At 37.9% G+C, this 22,092-nt stretch overlaps 1 protein-coding gene across 3 annotated transcripts in view; it reads right to left on the bottom strand.

Annotated features, from left to right (window-relative positions):
* Positions 1 to 4,674: 4,674 nt before the first annotated feature.
* The window catches only part of UTP18 (UTP18 small subunit processome component), a 37,883-nt gene continuing 20,465 nt past the window's right edge, over positions 4,675 to 22,092 (bottom strand). For 2 of the 3 annotated variants that reach the window (XM_061174976.1, XM_061174978.1), the window contains 5 exons: positions 21,036 to 21,159; positions 12,331 to 12,505; positions 7,391 to 7,533; positions 6,038 to 6,076; positions 4,675 to 4,830 (listed from right to left, as the gene is read on the bottom strand). In XM_061174976.1, coding sequence (XP_061030959.1) covers positions 6,052 to 6,076; positions 7,391 to 7,533; positions 12,331 to 12,505; positions 21,036 to 21,159 — 467 coding nt within the window. In that variant the 3' untranslated portion in view covers positions 4,675 to 4,830; positions 6,038 to 6,051. The remainder of the gene's footprint in view (positions 4,831 to 6,037; positions 6,077 to 7,390; positions 7,534 to 12,330; positions 12,506 to 21,035; positions 21,160 to 22,092) is intronic. The other variant, XM_061174977.1, reaches the window with a different exon arrangement.

Below are 22,092 nucleotides of genomic sequence, written 5' to 3'. Positions count from 1 at the left end.
TTTACAGACAGTTCTGGGTGTACTCTGATGCTTTTGTAAATATGTTCCTATAAAAGGGTTTCATCTTCAGGAAATTCATGGAAAAGACTCTGACAAGTACAGGTTTCTGGTACCTGACTGTACTGCTGAACTGAATGAATAAGCATTTTCAGAACTCTAATGAAAAACTGATGAGCTCATAAAAGTGCTAACAAAAGATCAAGATGAAAAAAAAAAAAATTAATTACATGGGACTGAGTGAACTGATGAGGATGAGTATAATTTTTGTGACTTTCTGGTTGAATTTAAAAAAAGAAAAAATCCCACAAGAACTCAGAGGCAAAGAATATACAAATCAATTTTCACTACAAAGTAAAGGAGCTGTTACAGTGGAGGATTACTGGACTGAATGTCAATATTATGACATAGTATGAGTGTGTTTCATGTTTGGTAATTGCAATCATTGTTGCTTTTGTTGTGGTCATCCATGTACAATGCTTGGTGTCAGTCTATTTATCTCTTGTAAAAATAAAATACAGTGTGTGTGAAAAAAAAAAAAAAAAAAAAGAAATGTAGTCCTATGGATTCACCATGGTTTAGATTTGCTGACTGCATTCTCATTGTGTTTAATATGGTCCTCTGTGCTCTGTGTATCCTATAACTTGACAGCTAAGTTTAGAATGTTGATCAAATTTAAAATTGTTTTGGATTTGGTTTGGTTTTTGGAATTGTTACCTTAGAGATAATGTTGAGTTCTTTCATCAGGGCTATAAATGTCTAGTTACCTCTCATTTTGTGATATTAGCAGCTATATATCTGTTAAGTCATTAAAGATTGTCAAATGTCATATAAAATACAAAAAAAAAAAAAATTGTAAAAAAAAATACAGTTCAACTTTAGTAACCACATATGGCCTACATATTTGGGTTCTAATTTCCCCCGTCTTATTCATTTTCCCAGGCTCTGATTCACTTATATTTTCCCTCTTTACTGTGTGTTTTGGAAAGCCACTTCAAATCTTCTGTTGAAAGACTGTATTTAAAAAAAAAAATGCAACAAAGGGTATAGGTACTATAATAGAAGTCCATCTCAGTCTTGTTAGATGTGCAGAGTTTGAAAGGCAGAAAAAGTAAAGGCAATGAGGAAGCATCAGCAAGAACAAAGGCACGTAGGAGAAAAACAGCTAAGTTTATTCAGTGAAATCTCAAGTAGCTCAAGATTTCTGGAGTGGTGAGAGCTGGAGAGAGGGAAAGAGGCTGAAATAAAGGGTCTTTCTACGAGCATAGGAGCTTGAATGTCAGCTTGAACCTGACTGTGGTCATGATGATGCTAATGATGGCAGCTAACATTCACTGAGACCACGTTCTGGACCAGGTGCTGTTCTGAATCTAATAACTAGTCCTACAAAGCAAGTCAACTTTTATGCCCTTTCCATAGATGGGGAAACTAAACAGTTTGGGAGAGAAGAGCTGTTGAAGGATTTTAAGCAAGAGTAGCGCTATGTTGAGATTTATATTTTTAAAACACATCTCTATACATACTTAAATATTTAGAGATGAAATGATACATCTTGGCTTTGCTTCAAAATAACCAGAGTTTGTGGGTGGGGATATAGATAAAATTCCCAGGAGCTGATCATTGTTGAAGCTGGGTGATGCATAGAAGAGGGTGTATTATACTAATCTCTCTTCTTTTGTATACATTCGAAGTTTTCCATAATAAACGTTTTAAAAAAATCTCTGGCTGCAATGTGGAGATCCAACTGAAAGTGTGAAGTTAGGGTATTAACAGGTGAGAGCTGATGAGAGTCGGTGAAGTGGCAGTAGGATAAAAAAAATAAAAGACATTTTGAGAGAAACTAGTCTTTGTGGTGGGGGAAGGAGTAGCGAAAAACCTCAGGTTTAAAGTCAGTCTTAGGTACCTAGCTTAAGTGACGCAGTTAATGCAGCAGCTGTTAATAGGGAATACAAAAACAGGTCTGGGAAACAGTGAAAGGAAGGGTGTGGAAATGTGTTCAGCTTTGGATATGTCCAGTTTGGTATGGCAGTGTGTTGGGCATCTAAATCAGTGGCCCTTTCTTAGAAAATCCTTGAGTATATACCTTCAATTCAATCAAACCTATTTATTTATAAATTACCTAAATGATCTGTAGTATATGTTATGTAACAAAGATACTTTTTGCATGACATGGAAGTTCTATCATTTCCTACCCACAACCTAATGGGCTGTATTTCATACTGTTAAGAGTATGGACACACTACCCTTTGAGGACCGCTGATGGTTTTAGGACTGGAATGTTCAACCTCTCTGAACCTCAATTTACTTCCATGTTTACAGAAAATACTACTTTCCTTACAGAGGAACAATGAAAATGTCATGAGATATACATATATACTGATGTGAGCACAAGTATGGTGCCAGGGGCTGCAAAATGCTGTTTACACTCCATTCTTCCTTCTCCCCACACCTCTTGCCCCAGTCTCCATTTCCTCCAGATTAGAACAGAATAGCCAATGCTTTTTGCTTCTTGTGTGAGGAATCTGGAGATGCATTTAAGTGGACTCCTGAGTAGCTTGAGAGCTGATTACAGGTGTGAGCAAGCACTTCATTTCATAGGCATTTGCTTGCTTCCATCCCATCCCCAAGGTGAAGTGCAGAAATGCTGGTCACAAACCCTGCAGCTGGTCACTTCACTCTGCACAGGCTTAGAAAGGGTTATATACCCTCACCAGAAACACATTACACTTAACATCTAGTAAAGCAAGAGACTTCTCACAACTGAAAAAATTTTTCAAGAGGCTAATAATTCTTCAGTTCATTGAATATTAGCAGGGATTGGGTGAGAGATGAGTTGAATACACTAAAGGTCAATTCATTACTCCAAATAAATCCCATGTGGCTCTAGATGACAAAATATCACCTCACAGCTTGAGAGTCCCCCCTAAAACAGATATAAGCCACATTCATGCTATCTTAGCAACTGCCAATAGAGAAGTGGGTAAATAAGTTCATGACTGTGGCTCTTATCTCCTTGAAGAGTTAGCTTGGCACTGGTTACAAGAAGGATTTGAGCTTGACTCAAATCCTCTAATCCCCATCAAGAGAGTAAAAAAATTAGAATTGGGAATTCTTTATTCTGCCCCTAGTAGAGTATAAATATGACCTAGAGATGTTAACAAAGTAGAATTAAAATTTAAACTCTGGGGGCTTCCCTGGTGGCGCAGTGGTTGAGAATCCGCCTGCCAAAGCAGGAGACACAGGTTCAAGCCCTGGTCCGGGAAGATCCCACATGCTGCGGAGCAACTAAGCCTGTGCGCCACAACTACTGAGTCTGCGCTCTAGAGCCCCCAAACCACAACTACTGAGCCCACGTGTCACAACTACTGAAGCCCGTGCTCCGCAACAAGACAAGCCACCGCAAGGAAGAGTAGCCCCCACTCGCCACCACTAGAGAAAGCCTGCGCACAGCAACAAAGACGCAATGCAGCCAAAAATAAATAAATAAAATAAATAAAATAAATAAAATAAAACTCTGCTTCCATTATTTTTTTCTAGAACGATAAATTCCTATAAGTCTTTCACACTCTGAAAACCATATGCAAAATAAGCACATATAACGCTTAGCACCCATTTCTGAAACAATGACTGAGCTGAAGCTAAAGATAAGGTGATGACAAAAAGCTACAAAAGCCTTGCCTTCAATTACTCACATAATTTAATGCTGCCCTCTAGCAACTCAAAAGAGAAATAATATTAATAAGCCTTCAGATCTAGGACTCTGAAATTTTTAGCCTTAGTATTATTTACGACAGAAGATGCTGAAAAAGGAGGCCACGTAGGAAAGGTCTCCACAATTGTACAGCAATAGCCCATCTTAATAGAAAATGTTCTTTTAGAAAGATGCTGGGATATGTTAACACAATCCAGCGGGCTGCTCGAGGTCATCACCCGTAGACCTGGAAGGACCTTGAAGACACTGAAGATACCCTGCACTGGCCTGTTTGTTTGTACAGTTAAGTGGGATCTATTACTTCTCTGGGCAGAGCCAGAACCATTTTTTGTCATTGGAGTAACTTCCTTTTCTAACCTGCCATTTCTTTTCCACATTTTAGAAAGGAGGTGGGGTGAAATACATAATATAATGTCAGTTTTTCCTAAGAAACATAGGGACTTAAGCAAGGTTATATTATGATTAAAGAATTACGCAATCAACTGACAAACTTGGAACCTCAACTAAACTTTTAAGTTGGCGTCATGAACATTTCCAGGAAGGGGAGTGGCTAGTAATTAGTAGGACAAGCATACCAGGTTTTCATATGCCCCCCTCCCCACAAAGTAACAGTGACAAGCATTTGAAGTACTAAGCCCAGAAAAGTCTTTTCGCTTCCACAACTACCTTTCTAGGAAAACCTGAAGGTTCAAAATTTATACCGTTAGATCCCATGGTTCTCATAAATGTGGACTGACCTCCATGGCTCATCAGAACCTCTGTTAGCTGATACCCAGAAACACAGAGAGACCTATGCTGGGAAAGGGGTAAATACTAATCAGGGTTAACTGTGAAACAGGAGACTAACTACCTGTATTATTTTTGGCTACGGACAGGTGTTTCCAATCTCTCATGTTGGGTCTTAAAAGAAATGCACCCAAATTAGCGTGTGTGTAGGTGGAGAGGGAAGAACCACATACACTTAGTTTCAAACAAAAGTTACTATGGGTTTATTAAAACATTTCTGATAACTTAAATAAGCACAGCTGGCTCAATATATCATTATCCTTATATTATCACTCATTCTGGAAAGTTTCTGAGAAGATTTATCAGGATGGGTTTCTCTTGTGGCTCAACTGGATCTGAGGAAAGAACAGAAGAAATTATATACTTGATTTACAGTCACTGGTCACCAACAAACAACATGCACTGGCAGTGCTGTTTTGGCAGGCAAGGCAGCTGGACTGCTTTCTCCTCCTGGCTAAAGTTTTGCTCAAAATTCTGCCACCTTCAAAAATTCTTTCCCCTAATTAAGTCTATATGCACTCCCAGAGTCTCTCCTCAACATTTATGAATCTCAGAGAAGACCAAATTAGTCAATTGTGATGAACAGGCCGGTTGCAGCTCCACCTCAGAACCACCACCATATCGCAGGTGAAAAATCAAGCCATGGGAAGAGAAGCATGTCCTACTGTTTTAAATACCAAGCAGCAATTAGAGGAAGGCACAAATCTTGTACCTGGAAGTCAAAAGGTACAAACGTCCAGTTATAAGATAAATAAGTACTACGGATGGGATGTACAACATGATAAATATAACGAACACTGCAGTGTGTTATACAGGAAAGTGGTTAAGAGAGTAAACCCTAGGACTTCTCACCACACAGAAAAAAGTTTTTCTCTATTTCTTTAATTTTTATCTAGACGAGATGACAGATGTTCACTAAACTTATTGTGGTCATCATTTCATGATGTATGTGAGTCAAATCATTATGCTGTACACCTGAAACTTATACAGTGCTGTATGCCAATTATATCTCAATGAAACTGGAAGAAAAAGAAATACATATATGGCGTATATGTGTACATATATGCATATGCCAAATATATATACTATATATGGCAGCAAAACTAATGACCAACCATTAACTAGCTACAAGGCAAGCCACTTATAATCTCTCAAGAAACATACAAAATAAAAGGGTTTGAGCTTACGGAAGCTATAATTATATGTGGAGATACTTATCTCTCTCAGTTAAGTCTCTTCTCCTTTGTGGATTAAATATTCAGTAATTATAATTTTGAGGACCATTATGGACACAATATTAAAGATATGCCCTCAGAAGAACAGAGCCAGACTGTTGTGATTTGGGATAAAAAATTCCCAAGGAAGGTTCAAGTCCAACTAGGCTCTTCCTGATCTATATCCATCCCACTCCCTTAACTGAAGATAGAGCAACCCAGAGGCAAAGAAACAAAAATCAGTTAATATGGTCCCTCTGCCAATTGACAGCAATGGGTGTAACCTTAAAACTTTGTAGGATGAAAAAAAAGTGAAAGATTTTCTTACTTCAAATAATCTCTTTAAAAGTCTGAGTAATGATGCAACCTGAAAAAGTAAAAGACAAATCATCAAAACAATTTTGTGATTACCCAGGATACTGTCAATCAGATCACAGAATGGCACTTAGGAAGACTTCAGGTGCGGAAATGTAATCACAATCACTCTCACTAGGCAGCTAGGTTACTCCTCAAGCTGACATTCTGAAGTATCCTAATGCTAATACCTCAGATTTTAGATAAAAGCCATCAGCTTGCTCCAAAGCATTACATCAGGGTCTATGAAATACCTGATCAGCCACATCCAACAGAAATGCTGTCAGTCCAACCCACATGCTAGAAACAGTCTCACTAGAGACCAATGCTCTGGTGAAAACTCTAATGGGCTTTGGGGCTTAAGAAAAGAAAAAAATCAGTTATAATAAACCAAAGCTTTGGAAGAGAATTCCTAAGTGCAGTAAGAATCTGCATCCTTTTATAAAATCCAAACTGAAAAAACCACTCCAAAAATGACCTGAAATGAGAACGATGGAATTATCCATTTTCCCAGTACCACCCAACCATTTTCCTTTCAAAGTAAGTAAAACTATAAGCCATATTATTGTTTGCTATGTTCTCTTTTCAAAACCAATTTGTATTCCTCCTCTTCTTCACCCCAGATTTCACTTTCTTTGAAAGCAGGCCTTCCCTGAAGCATACAAACATAAACACAGGGTTCTATGCAACATTCACCGCCAACACATGGGAGCAAGGGAAGGCGGCTATTATTTTTAAGTCACAGGTTCTCCCCCAGAGCTACCTTGTCACCTGTATCTTCTAGCAACAATGTAATTAGATTTTATTTGTTCTTGCTTTATAGCCAAGTAGGTTGAGCACAGAAAAGAACCTGGACAGAGCACAGGCTTTTGGTATCTTTGTAGTTAACATCCTTATTTACAGCTTACAGCTGCAGGAAAAGAAATACCTCTTAAAAAAAAAAATCACTTAAATCTAGTGGAATAAATAGAGCATTGTCAAGTCAACAAAGGCTAATCTAAACATAAGGCACCAAGAAAGTGGCAGTACTATTAAAGTGGCAACTTTTCCTCAATTTGACATTTTCAAAATATAGCTTCCCCCTCTCCTCCAAAAATTCCCCAAGTAAATTTTCTGCTAGAAAAATGCACATTTTTTTTAGATATGACGATGGGAGTCGACTATAAACACTCTATAATTTATCAGTTAATAATTCATAATTATAATTAATAAATTAGATCTAATAAATTATACATAATTATAGACTTGAGAATGTAACAACTTTATCTTCACATTTTCAAAAGAAGCTGAGACTTCTTTCTGACTTCTAAACATAAATAATACCTACCTATACAGCAGGGCCTTGCCCTTTTCATTCCCCAAGGCAAAATAACCACTTCTGGGAGAAAAATCCATACTATGAACAAGAGAAATATTCTTCTTTTTAACAACTGGGAAGTTTGAAAATACTGTACAGGAAGGAAGGTGGACCTGCAGGAAATAATAAAAAGCTTTAAACTACAACAACTGGGAGCTCATCTTTCTTAAATTTTGGTCTTCATTCTGTCATTTTGCTGGAACAAAAAGTTCATTTTGATTGTAGCACACATCAAGTACAGTTCTCTTAATACGGCAAAGTGTTCCAAAATTAAAATTTGATTCTCAATGAGCTATTAACTGAGAAGGAAGGGAAGGAAGAGAAGAAAGTGCTTTCTTGATGCTGCATTAAAATGCAGCATCTAGCATGGTGCCTGGGAGGGTCAAACGAATAAGTGAATGAATAAAGTGAAAAGTCAACAGTAGAGCCCATTAATGCTCTAACTTAATAACCACAGTAAAGGATACTAAAATTTAATCACAAGGAACAGATACTTCAAACATTATGAAGAGTTTGAATCCAAGACAAAGTCATATCAAATCTTCCAATATCATATAACTCCCTTTTTTTCACTTTTATTTCTCAATTTTGTGGTATATTCTTTGTCTTTTGCAATCTCTCCTTGAGGAGGGCTAAACCATGAAAACCTAGTTCATCACGTGAAACTGTGTTCTGACTGAGAAAGAGCCAAAAGCTCACCTCAAGGCCACGTCTCTTTCTCCAGGAAAGTCTACTTGGGGGAAAACAGGCCCAAATCCAAGCTAGGCAAGACAAGTCCTCGTCCAATTTGTGGATAAATAAAACCTAAGCACAGAAGCCGTTACCTTAAGCAGACTAGGATTTTAACAAACTCTCATTTTCACACGTTCTCTAGCTCTTCCAAGAAATACACCACCTTCATACTCACATACAGAATTATCATTCAGCTATTAATCATGGTAGTCTATCATCCGTCACACTTTTAGATGAGACTTTAAACCACCCAATCAAGGTGATTTTCATAGACAAGTACCAGGTAAAACCCACTGTTAGATACACCTGTCTATTACACTGGTTTCAGTCAGTCACTAGGCCCTACTCCCCCGATAAATGCCTATTGACCATTTTTTGTCAAGAAAGTAAAGTTTACAGTGAATCTCCAAGCCATTTTCAATTATTTTCAACTTCTCTGGGAAGCAGGCTCTGCCTGCACAGCCTGGCATCAATGCAAAGGCATTAGAAGTGGTCTTGACCCATTAAAGCTAAGAAGTTCACAAAAATTGGGGCACAAGACACAAAGCAATTTTTTAAAGTTCATTTTTACCAGAAGGTAGCTGTGTATTTTTCTAGCTAAATAAACAGAACAATTCTGTTACCAAAATTATCAGAAATACGGCAGTAAATACAAACACGAAGTTTATGATGTAAATGGAGTCTCTTTAGATGTGGTGCCTTGTGCAACAAATAACCTACACAACCGTACACAGCGGCCATGGCTTCACACGACAAGCTGATGTGTTCTTCCTGATGGAGGATAAATACCAACTTATGGACAATTTAATTTTAAATTTTATCTCTCCTACTGACTCGGATATCAGGGGCAAAAAACATGTTTATGCCCTCCTAAAAGACTCAACTGTAACTATTCCCCAGCGTTTTTAGTACATCTTCCCTCAGACCAATGACCCCCACCTGGTTAGAACTAAGCTGTGCTCTAACCTCTCTTTATGACCCCTGTATTAAAAGCTGTAATTGAACTAATAAGAAAAAGTCCCATAAAAACCCAACTTCTTTAATTCAGAAAGTTCCCTTTATCTCCAACATAATTTCTGTATTACATTTAAGGGTCCAGATACCAAAATTCAACAAATAAAAGGTCTCTCATCCTTAATTTAATGGATAAGGAGTTCCACAACTTCTACAACATCCAAGATTGTAGATGTAATAACAATTTAACTTCTGAGTCTCTTACTGGTGCAATGGCTTAGATTTATATTCACTGCTTTGTGCTGGAATAACAGAACTGTTTGGATCATTATAAGAGATTGCATTTAATGACACTACCAATGTTTCACTGAAGCATTCTGAAGCTATGCCTGGCTTCTTTCCATTAGATATTATGGTTGACTACCATTTAAAAAATGGGAGTTGGCTGTTACTAATGAATTCCTTGTGTGATTTTGCCACAATAAAACACCATAAATGCTGCCATGATCACTGAAGCAAACTAGGCAGAACTAACTACTAGGCATCTTGCAGAATACATTATGTCAACAGAGATAGATCCCATGGTTTTCTAAAACAACTTACTACCATTAAAATGATAAAAGGTTAATATGTACTAGTCCACCACTACCATTACAGGAGCGGAGATTTTAAAGCTGACTTGAATTAGGATCCTCTCATTTATCAAATGATTCATTCAAGAGGCAATAAAACGCAATGCTATATTTTCCAAACACTTTTTCCAGCAGAACTCTTTCTTCTCTCAAAGAAAATCTTATGCAGGATGCCAATACATACCACAAGTAATACTGAAGCTGCTCTATATAATACAGGGAGGAGCTTAGCCTCCTACCTGCCCTACTTACCATCTGAAGTCCTATACACATTCTAGGGCTCTGAGGAATTTAGTTAGAAAACCATTAAAATGTTAGAAAGAATATGGAATCTAGCATCACAGTTCACTGCCCTTTACTAGCTGTTGACTTTGGGTGAGCCAATCCTCTGAGGACTGTTATTTGGCTCAAAATATTTTTGTAGAATTCTTTATAAATCTTTGTAAACTATACACTATTAAACAAAGCTGATGAAGTGTGCAAGGTTTATTTGCTGAGTAAGCAAGATAAAAATAAGAATCTCTGTAAAGTGCTTATGGTATACACATAACAATAGCACAGTGTAATGCTGCCATTCAAAGTTCTATGCCATCTGTATACCTGGCCCACAGCAAGTAACTGCTGAATGAATGAAGAAATTGGTTCTGCCTGAAGGGTAGGAAACTTCACACAGATGGAGTGACATTTAAGCTGAACTCTGAGGTTGGGCAGAAAAGAGTCAACACTGGCCTGAGGCTGCTATCCTTAGAAAGGCCCGCTTGCAAGTGGCTCTTAGATGGTGTCTGGGAACTTGACTGGCATACAGGTCCCTACACACATGGGAAACTTTCCCTAAATGATAAGGACAGCTCACTGTGCCTAAATCATTTGTCTAATGTGGTTTATGCTGAACACTTGCCTTTACTTCTGGGAGCCTTGACTTTGGGTACCTCCTAGGCAGAGGGTACCTACATGATCAACCCCCAATAAAAACCTTGGGCACTGAGTCTCTAATGAGCTTCTCTGGCAGAAAACACTTAACACATGTTGTCACAACTTGCTGTTGGAGGAATTAAATGTGTCCTATGTGACTTGCACTGGGAGAGGACTTGTATTAAGTGTGTCCTATGAGACTTGCACTGGGAGAGGACTTGTATTAAACGTGTCCTATGTGTCTTGCACTGGGAGAGGACTTGTGTTAAACGTGTCCTATGTGACCTGCACTGGGAGAGGACTTGTATTAAATGTGTCCTATGTAACTTGCACTAGGAGAGGACTCTTGGAAGCCTGTGCCTGTTTCTTCCAGGCTTCACCCCATGCACCTTTTCCTTTTGCTGATTTTGCTTTGCACCCTTTCCCTGTAATTATTCTTAGCCATGAGTATGACCATATTCTGAGTCCTGTGAGTCCTTTTATTTACTATTCTATACACCAAACCTGGCGGAAGTCCTGGGGACCCCTGGCACAGAGCTATCTTCACAAGTAACTATCCAGCTATTTAAACTGCAATCATTTTACACAATTTATTTTCAAAACTTAAGAACTGCCTCCACTCCCTTATGACACCAGGCCTTAAAAATGTAGATGAAGAAAGAAAACTAGGGATTTCCCCGGTGGCGCAGTGGTTAAGAATCCGCCTGCTGGGCTTCCCTGGTGGCGCAGTGGTTGAGAGTCTGCCTGCCAATGCAGGGGACACGGGTTCGAGTCCTGGTCTGGGAAGATCCCACATGCCGCGGAGCAACTGGGCCCGTGAGCCACAATTACTGAGCCTGCGCGTCTGGAGCCTGTGCTCCGCAACAAGAGAGGCCGCGATAATGAGAGGCCCGCGCACCGCGATGAAGAGTGGCCCCCACTTGCCGCAACTAGAGAAAGCCCTCGCACAGAAACGAAGACCCAACACAGCCATAAATAAATAAATAAATCAATAAACAAACAAACAAATAAATAAATAAACCCAAAGTTTAAAAAAAAAAAGAATCCGCCAGCCAATGCAGGGGACACAGGTTCGAACCCTGGTCCGGGAAGGTCCCACGTGCTGTGGAGCAACTAAGCCCGTGCGCCACAACGTCTGAGGCTGCGCTCTAGAGCTCACGAGCCACAACTACTGAGCCTGTGTGCCATAACTACTGAAGCCCGCACACCTAGAGTCTGTGCTCCACAACAAGAGACGCCACCTCAATGAAAAGCCTGCGCACCGCAACTAGAGAAAGACCATGCACAGCAACAAAGACCCAACACAGCCAGAAATAAATGAATGAATGAATTAATTAATTAATTTAAAAAAAAAGAAAACTATAGAGGAATGAAGTGTTTGCTTTAAACATATTCCTTCATGTATATGCTGAAAGAAACTTCTGAAAATGAAGACTACCACTTAAGAAACGCTAGGAATGGACAGCATGGCTTTCCCAAAAGAACTGACATAATACAAATTTGGTGGCTACTGTTAGTCATTTCTATAATCACACCCAAAAGCTACAATATAAGGAATTTCTACATCAAAAGAGGCTACTCTTTTTAAAATAATCCAACACTTTCTTATTATCTTTCCATGTTTTCAACTTTAAATTTTAAAATTATCAATGCTAAAAGGAAAGGGTAAAGAAATATTACCAATCTGACTGCTTCTTTCATTTTTTCTGAAGCAATTGCCAAGATTTCTGTAGTAGGATTGAAGGTCAGAGAAGTAACACCTGTAACCAAGTTCATTATAGCTTTTATTGGCTTTGGGTTTGCTTCTTGGAGACAAGAATCTTGATTGTATATGTTTACCACTCCACAATTAGAACTGCAAAGAGAAGGAATACAACAGATTAAAAACAAGCAAAAGAGTTTTCACAACCTAAGTGAATAAAGATTTAACCCCCCAAACTGATATTTACAGGCATCGTATTGTGTTACACAGGGACCATGGGTTGGAGAGTTCATCCCAAGGCAAAAGCTAGACACAGTCTATCAGTTCTACTGTAGTCTTACTGAACTCTCCTTAACTCTGGCAGCTTTTTAATTACTAGCCTAGCTAGAAAATCCTACAAAGCGTGAAATCTTCATTATTCATTCCTTCAATAAATATTTACTGAATTTCAACTCTATGCCAGGCACTATTTAAGTGCCTGGGATGCAAAGGTGAACAAAAGAGACTAAGACTGCCACTCTCATGGTATTTATGGCCAACCTAACATCCTAATATGCAAATGAGAGCTGTCCTTCCCCTATTTAAATAGGTCTCCTCCTTTCCTTTTTTATTCTATTTATGAGAACTTCCAAAACAGTGCTGAACAACAGCTGTAACAGCAAGCATATTAATTTTTTGCTCTACCAGGAATATCTACAATCAAGAGTTATGGAAATGATCATCCACTCCAAGTTTACTGAAACATTTACCAGCAATGAATTATACCCAATATTCATAAAAAGTAAATCTTAATGGCTTTAACAGAATCATCCACAGACAAGAACTTTCAGTAAACTTCTTTGCCCTCAGTGTTCAGACAACCTAATGTTATGGGCATCATTTATAAGGAATAAGAATAAGGTACTTGTAATTCATAGATACTTAATTCAAACTTAATTAGCAAATGCAACATCAACCTGAAAGATGCAAGAAATTAAGCCTCAAACTAACAAGGGCGACACACATGTATTCCACTAAGTGTTCTCTCATTCCTATACTCAAACATTCTCACTTAAGCTTACTGCCTACAGTGAACCAGGCACAGAGCATAAACAAGATAAATTCAGTTCACATACAAGATTCCATAGCTTGAAATTATAGCCAACACACAAATAGTATGTTAGATTTAGTGCTTTAAAGTCTTCAAACTGCTTACATATACGGTTTCATATACACTAAGAACGCCCTAATTTAAGGACAGCTAACTCTATATAGTCCATATTAACCACTCAGGAGAAACAATATATATCCTGGGTTTATATAATTTTGTTACGGACTGAACATCTGTGTCCCACTAAAATTCTTATGTTGAAATCTTAATCCGAAATGTAATGGTATTAGGAGGTGAGCCTTTGGGAGGTAATTAGGTCATGAATGGGATTAGGGACTTTATAAAAGTGACCCCAGAGGCTCTCTCACTCTCTTTTCACCCTGTGAGGTCACAGCAAGAAGCCAGCCTATTGCAACCTGGGAAGAAGGCCCTCACCAAAGACCCAAGCATGCTGGCAACCTGATTTCAGACTTCCAGTCTCCAGAAATATAAGAAATAAGTTTCTGTTGATTATAAGCCACCAGTCTACGGTACCTTGTTACAACAACCTAAGACAAAATTTATATTTTCCTTATTTATATTTTTGACTTGGATCAAAATATCTACTTACTGTACTTATTTTATACTAAATCTCTTTTCTTGCTGAAAACTAATTTATGCCTAAATCCATCTTAATTAAAGACGAAAAGTTATAATCCATATAGCTCTCTTCTAAATATCAATTTTAGATCAAATCTTATCATCATGAACATCAGAGTACCCTTAAATATAGCCTATGTTGCTTAGATGTGTGGAACAAAAATGGTACAAGTTAATCATTTTGATATATGGAAACTTACAGTGGTATTTGTGCTAAAATATATTGATAAATGATTCTAATATGCTACTGAGAGTGGTTATTTATTGAATGATATCTATATAACCAGCAATATGCAAACTGTCACGGGAACACAGCATATCAGAAGGAATTTAACCCCAGAAAAAATACGCCTGCAAGAAATACCCAGAAATACAGGAGAACATAAGCTGAGCTCCTTACGTGATCTAGACCCTCAAAGAAGGGAAAAATCAATATGAGGTGAAGTTGCTCCAGTGAGCTTTGTGGAAGAGGTAGGTAAGACGTGAGATGGAGAAGGGAGATATTAGGTTAAAAAAACAAAGAACAACAACAACTAAAACCGGGTATCATAAGTGGAAGAACAGGACCAAAGGGAGAAAGGAGCTCACCCTGAACTCCAAACTAAAGAAACAGACATGACTGTTATCTTTCCACCCTCAACCACAGCTGATTGGACTAGAAGCAGGTTCTTGAATCAAGAAGCCAATCCATTAGCAGATCAGCAACCACGAAGTGTCCTGGTACACAAAAATCTTCCCCAACAGGAATGATGGCAATTAACCACATCAACCTACCTCTAGTGTCTCTCTCATCTCATTTACCCCCATGGACCATCAGTGTCTTTAATTCCACTCACTTCTAACTGCTTGTGGAACAGCCCCGTGACACGCCTATCTCTGGCACGCCTCCCTCCTCCACCCTCATTCTATGGACAACTCCACTCTTCTGGCTGTCTTGGCCTGGAGCCTGATAATGTCACTGCTTCTCTCCCATCCCAATTTTCTAAGCAGTTATGACATATGTTACAAGTATTGTTTACCTATCTCCCTATTCCCATTCCCACCCTTACTACTTAATGCCTGGATTATTGCAATGACCTCAAGGCTCATCTACCTGCACCTCTACTCCCCTTCTAAAGGCTGTCATGCAAATTATCTACTTCAAACTCTAAAATTCAAGTATCATCATGATTCTCCTCTGCTTAAAAACCCTTAACGGTTTCTCTTTCCACTTAATATAATGTCCATATTCTTCGACACAGCATAAAAGACCTTTCTACAAGTTATCCCCTGACTGCTTACCTTTGTAGCCTAACCCCCCTTAAGAGTCATTCCATCCAGACTTCTCTCAGAACATAAACCTGAATTTTCTCATCCTTTCCACTATCTGCAATGCCTTTCTCTGAACCCCACCTGGCCCTCAAAATGGCCAGCTCAAGTGCCAATATCCCCCAAAACCTTTTCCAGACAGACGTTCAACAATAACAGCCTTCACCATTCCTAACATTCTTAAAATTAAAACACTGTATCTCAACTGCAGCCCTTAAGACGTCTCGCCTTGTAAATAGAGATACATGTATGCATGTCTTCATATAAGATCATAAACTATGAGAAGGTGATGATGCATAGTTCTATCTCACAATCCCCAGCTCAATGCTCAATAAATGTTTTTATGAATGAGGAAACTGAAGCAAAAACGTATCCTTGAATAAAACAGGTTTTCCTTGCATTATAAAGCATACATGTCCTGAACAATCTCTAGATGAAGCAAAATGAAACCCATTTTATATGTTCCACGAGAGCACTAAAATTAAAGAACTATTCATTCCAGGCCCTAAATCATAACAAATTTCATACTCTTCTATAGCCCTGAATTATTTAGTATTCTTTTAAAATAAAATAAAAAATACTTGGGGGTGACAGGGTGGAAAGAACACAGAACTGGAAACTAGATAACATGAGTTCCAGATCCAGCTCTGCCAGTAACTAGTCTGATGAGTAACAACACTTAAATTACCTAACTCTTAGACCTCAGTTTCCTTATCAATAAAATGACTGGATTAGACTGGCACTACTCAGTATACCTTTCTGTGATTATGGAAATACTCTATAGCTGTGCTGCTCAATATGATAGCCACTAGACACATGTGGCTACTGAATACATAAAATGTGGCCAGTGTCATCAAGGAACTAGATTTTTTTTAATTTTAATTAATTTAAAATTAAATAGCACATGTGGCTAGAAGTTACTGTGATGGACGTGCAGAATTAGACTAAGACACCAGCAAGAAATTAAAAACAGATATACAAACAAATGGAAAGATAACAGAAAAGGGACAATCATCATCAGAATAAACTAATACTGAAAATATCTTAGATACAAAGATGAAAGAGAAACTTTTTGTTAGCTTTAAGTTACAGAAGACTAGTTTCCACATTCTCCCAATCCAGGTAGATTACTGAAATCACAAAAATCCTGCAGCAAAGTTTTAAGCTAAGGGTTTAAAACCCAGATTTAAGTAGGAAAAATAGCAATCCAAGGTATATTTAGACATTTTAAAAGATAAAAGATACAGCTATATAAAAGCTGAAGCACAGAATGTTTGAAGCTGATTTTCCAAAGATGGCACAAAAGGATTCATTCTCAAGACAAACTGGACTAAATGTTATTTCTTGTAAGACTCCTTAATTTGCAAAACTCCTAGTGACTGTACCATTTTATATTTAAACACATCAACACACAGAGATGTACCTTTAAAAAGGCAGTAGAACTCAACCATAAAAAACAATGTTGCCATTTGCAACAACATGGATGGACTTGGAGGACATTAAGCTAAGTGAAGTAAGTCAGAGAGAGACAAATACTGTATGACACTTTTATGTGGAATCTAAAAAATACAACAAACTCGTAAATGTAACAAAAAAGAAACAAACACAGATATAGAGAACAAACTAGTGGTTACCAGTGGGGTGAGGGAAGCGGCTAGGGGCAATATAGGGGTAGGAGTTTAAGAGGTACAAACTATTATGTATAAAATAAGCTACAAGGATATATTGTACAACACAGGTAATATAGCCGATATTCTAATAACTATAAATGGAGTATAAACTTTAAAACTGTGAATCACTATACTGTACATCTGTAACTTACATAATATTGCACATCAACTATACTTCAATAAAATAAAACAATCCAGACAAAACTATAATTCAAAAAGATACATGCACCCCTACGCTATGAGCAGCTCTATGTACAATAAGCAAGACACAGAAGCAACCTAAATGTCCGTCGACAGATGAATGGATACGGATGTGGTATATATTTATATTCAATGAAATATTACAGCCATAAAAAAGAATAAAATAATGCCATTTGCAGCAACATGGATGGGCCCAGAGATTATCATATTAAGTAAAGTATGTCAGAAAGAAAAAAACAAATACCGTATTATATCACTTACATATGTGGAATCTAAAATATGACACAAATGAACATATCTACAAAACAGAAACAGACTCACATAGAGAACAGACCTGTGGCTGGGGGGGTGGGGAGGGGTGGGAGTGTGGGACTAGCAGAGGCAAACTATTAGATACAGGATGGATAAACAACAAGGATCCTACTGCATAGCAAAGGGAGCTACAGTCAATATCCTTGGATAAACCATAATGGGAAAGAATATGAAAAAGAATATATATGTATAACTGAGTCAGTTTACTGTACAGCAGAAATTAACACACCACTGTAGCTCAACTGTATTTCAATAAAATTTTTAAAAAGAAAACAAACAAAAAAAATTTTTAAAGGTTAAAAGCTCAGGCTTTGGAGCCAGACTATTTGTAATCTTGGGTCTGCCACTTACTGTCTGACCCTAACCAAGTTACTTATCTCACAGTGCCTCAGCTTCCCCACCTGTAAAGCAGGGATCATAGTACCAATATCATGGAGTAGGAAATGAGAATTAAGTTAGATTATATATGAAAAAATATCTATACATATATTTACATACACACATACATACATACGTAGCTTATATATATATATACACACACAATACACATATACAGCTATATATGAAAAACAGTGCTTGGCAGATACTAAGTGCTGAAAAAATTTGCTATTAATATTATAAATCTTTTTATTGTAATTATTATTCAGAGCACAGTTTGAGACTATTTAGATGGAAACTAGTAAAAAGACAATCTTAATTTGTGTATTTTTAAGAAGGTAATGAAGACTAAAGTCAACAAGTATCTAACCACCTGATAGAACTTTGATTAGAAAATATAAAAACAGGTATTTTTATGGCTTTGACCAACAGTTCTCAAAATACAAAGAGCCCAAAGTGGTTTATAGGTTGCACACTCCAGTCACGGCAGGAGCCCAAGCCAGTGATGTTCCATGACTGCAGCACAAGACGCTCCTAACTTCTTCACTGTAAAGCAGAGAAAATAAAGCAACAGCAACAAGATAAAGGGGATTCTCCAAGTCACCTTATGGGGCCACCTGAACTTAGTGAGCTATCTTCTGAAGTCTATGTATTCAAAGAGCTGTCACATGCAAAGGAGAGAATATGCCAGGTCTCAACTCCTTCCCATTCTTTAATATACAGTGCTTTGTAATACATAGCCAGCATTCAAATATTTCTTTTTTTTTTTTACTGACTGACTTCTAGACTAGATAGGAAGTCACAAAACACACTACTGCATACACAAAAGATGCAGCAAAGGTACAACTTAACTAAGATTCTACCCAGTAGAGCGAGAAGGGCACTGCACCTGGAAAAGTAAGACTGCAGGCTTCAAGACCCCTCCTTATCAATGACTTCAGTTGTGTCTTACAGAATGCTTCAGAGCATCAGCCTCCCCCACCTATCAGGAAGGGTTAGTCCCTAATGATTTCCCAAGTATGTCCTAACACCGATGTTGTACAAATTAATGTGAAAGCTTTCTAAAAACATGCAGCAATCCTTATATTAACCAAAGCCATAAAAAAAGATACTGTAAACTAAAAGACCTCTCTATTTACAACATTCTTAGTTTCCCTATTTCCCTATCAGAGCAAAGCTGTAAATCAAAAGCATCCACTTTATGCCAGGACACTGAGAAGAGTTAATAGACACTATCAGATGAATTCTGAGATCAAGGGAGGAGTTAATTCCCAGCAGCAAAGGCCAGGATAGAGAAATTTCACACCAGTACATGGAGAGGGGAAAGAGAGGGAGGTGGGAGGAAGGGAAGGAGCAGCCAGCCAACCAGTCAAGTGAGTTCAGTTTCTCCTACCTCTGCCCTGATTCCACCACCAACTCTTCCCCGCCTGTCTGATAACATGGGAAATTCCTCTAACAAGGGTTAAGGCCTTTCTTTCCAGGTTTAACAATAAAAACCTAATAATGGTCTTTGACCAAGCACATCAGAATTCAATTACACTGAAAGGCAATTAAAATCAAATGAGTTTAAACGACTAATATTAGATTCTTTCCTCTTTGGGCCCTTCAAAGGGGATTAATAAAAAGTGATACAAAAAAGAGAGGCACGGACTAGAAAAAGATTAACTTCACAGATTTGAGTGAAGGTTATGTTTGTGCAGTTATTCTTGTCCCACATGAAGGCAAAAGCAGGTCTGCTTAAAATTATTTATAATTAATTTAAATACCAGTCTTCATTCTAAAGGAGCTTTAGTCTCAGAAGACCTGCTAATCATGAACTGCTGCCATAGTGCACAGTGCTCTAGCGCTGGGCTCAGGCTACCCTACTGCCTATGGCAGACCCACATGATGTCAGCCTGGCCTCCAAACTCCACAGCCTGGTTCCACTTTCCTTTCTTCCCAGGACCCAAGGTAGCTGCTGACCAATTTCCAAATGGTGGTAGGGATATTTATAAGCAGTTTCCCCAATTTTAACCTTTGAAGGAGGTAGTGAAGTGAAGAAAAAGTGGTGAGTATGCTATGACAGCAAGACCCACTGGACCTCCCACCAAGGGAGAATTTGAAATCTCTTTATGGATCAATTGTGTTTAGTCTAAGAAAGTCATAAAGATTGACTTCTGGAAGTTCTAAAATTACAGGTGCTGATTAGTGATTTGGTAGGTAAAATCGTTTAGAATTACAGGTAAGTATCCAATACCCCCTCCTCCCACCCTGCATCTTTAAAATCAAGTAGGACAATAAAGCCATCTTTTCCCCAGTGTAATAACCATTTTTTTCAGCAATGACACAATAACATGTTCTAGATAATATTTTCAAAGTCTCTATAATACTAACAACAGTGTTCCCAAAAAACATGTTTTTGGTTTATACCACCTAGCTAGCTAACTAAAGGCAAAAATGCTTTAAGTATCTTTAAGACTTAAATCAAACAAATATTTCAAACGTAAGAAAACATACCATAACATAATAAGGTAGTCTAGTATTTTCTTTGCTAAAGAGCTGAAAAACTGCCCTTAATATTATTAAACACAAATATTAACAAATATTATTAAGACAATAAAATGTAAGACCTGGGTTTATCAATTTCATATTACTAGTTTATAAACAGAACTACTAGGCACCATCTAGTATATTCAATTCTTTTTTTTTTTCTTTTTATAAATTTATTTATTTTATCTTTGGCTACGTTGGGTCTTTGTTGCTGCGCATGGGCTTTCTCTGGTTGCGGCAAGCGGGAGCTACTCTTCGTTGCAGTGCGCGGGCTTCTCCTTGCGGTGGCTTCTCTTGTTGAGGAGCAGGGGCTCTAGGCACACGGGCTTCAGTAGTTGTGGCTCGTGGGCTCTAGAGCACAGGATCAGTAGTTGTGGCGCACGGGCTTAGTTGCTCCGCGGCATGTGGATCTTCCCGGACCAGGGCTTGAACCCGTGTCCCCTGCATTGGCAGGCGGATTCTTAACCACTGCGCCACCAGGGAAGCCCCTCAATTCTTTAATATTTTCTCATTAGCAAAAGGTGATTAAAGGTTACCAGAACCTCAGTTTACTTACCCACAAGCCACATACTGTCCATTCCTAGATGTGGCAATGCTTAATCCATATAAACTGCCTTCATCAACAAATCTGTTAAGGCACTTCCTAGAGTTCACATCCCAAACATAAACGTCTCCATCCCCTGAATGAAACAGCCAAAAAATGGGTTTGGTTAATTTTGTTTTAAACTCGAAAGGCAAGTGAACTGACCATTCTTAGTCCCTCTTTAATGGTACAAGATACTACAAATAAAGACCTACTGTATACTATAATTGCCCTAAGTCTAGAAAACTGGCCTAAAAATGTTTCTTCTATACATTTCCATATATAGAAAACTACATCCTCATTAGTCATTAATAAACAATATCTTTAGGTTTAGAGTGAAAATCACAAACTCTTGGCTTGAGTTGAACTTTAGAAAAAGTTTCTACATTTCACTCACATAAATTATTGGCGCAAAACTTGAAAAAACAAAAAACCCATCAGCAAAGGTTTTCCAACATCTATCAAGAGGTATCAGAGTACCTAACATGTAAGGCTAGGTGATTTAGATATCAAACTGATGATGAAGTTGACAACAGAGGAGGAAATGATGAATGAACTGATCCAGACCAAAAGGAATTTATAATTTAACTAAGGAGGTATGGATAATTTATTGTGAGTAATAAGCACAAATAGTTTAGAGAAGGGAGAATGTGTGAAAGATAAAGGATATTAAATCTGATGAGAACACAAATATTTTCATGATAGAAATGGCCATCTAATTGCCAAAATCAGTCCTCCTTCTTTTTTCTCTCTCCTATACACTCAATATTGATGATCACCCTCTTCCTCACACCCATTATAGATGTGTATAATGACCCTATACCCATCTCAAAGGTGGCTCCTCACTCATGTATTTCATCTCTTTCTTTTCTGTGGATATTGCTCTAACGTTCACCCTTCTATACTATTATCCTTCCAATGAGAATTCAATATCTCACTGTTTCACCTATTTCATTAAGAAACAAAATTTCCCAGGCTGGCATAAGGGTTTAGGTTAGGTAGAAGTAAAATATGTATTTAGAAAAAATTT

Source organism: Eubalaena glacialis, chromosome 19 (assembly GCF_028564815.1).
Source record: "Eubalaena glacialis isolate mEubGla1 chromosome 19, mEubGla1.1.hap2.+ XY, whole genome shotgun sequence".
Taxonomy (NCBI): Eukaryota; Metazoa; Chordata; class Mammalia; order Artiodactyla; family Balaenidae; genus Eubalaena; species Eubalaena glacialis.
Note: the sequence above shows the minus strand (reverse complement) of the source record. Positions and strands in the feature narration are given on the sequence as shown.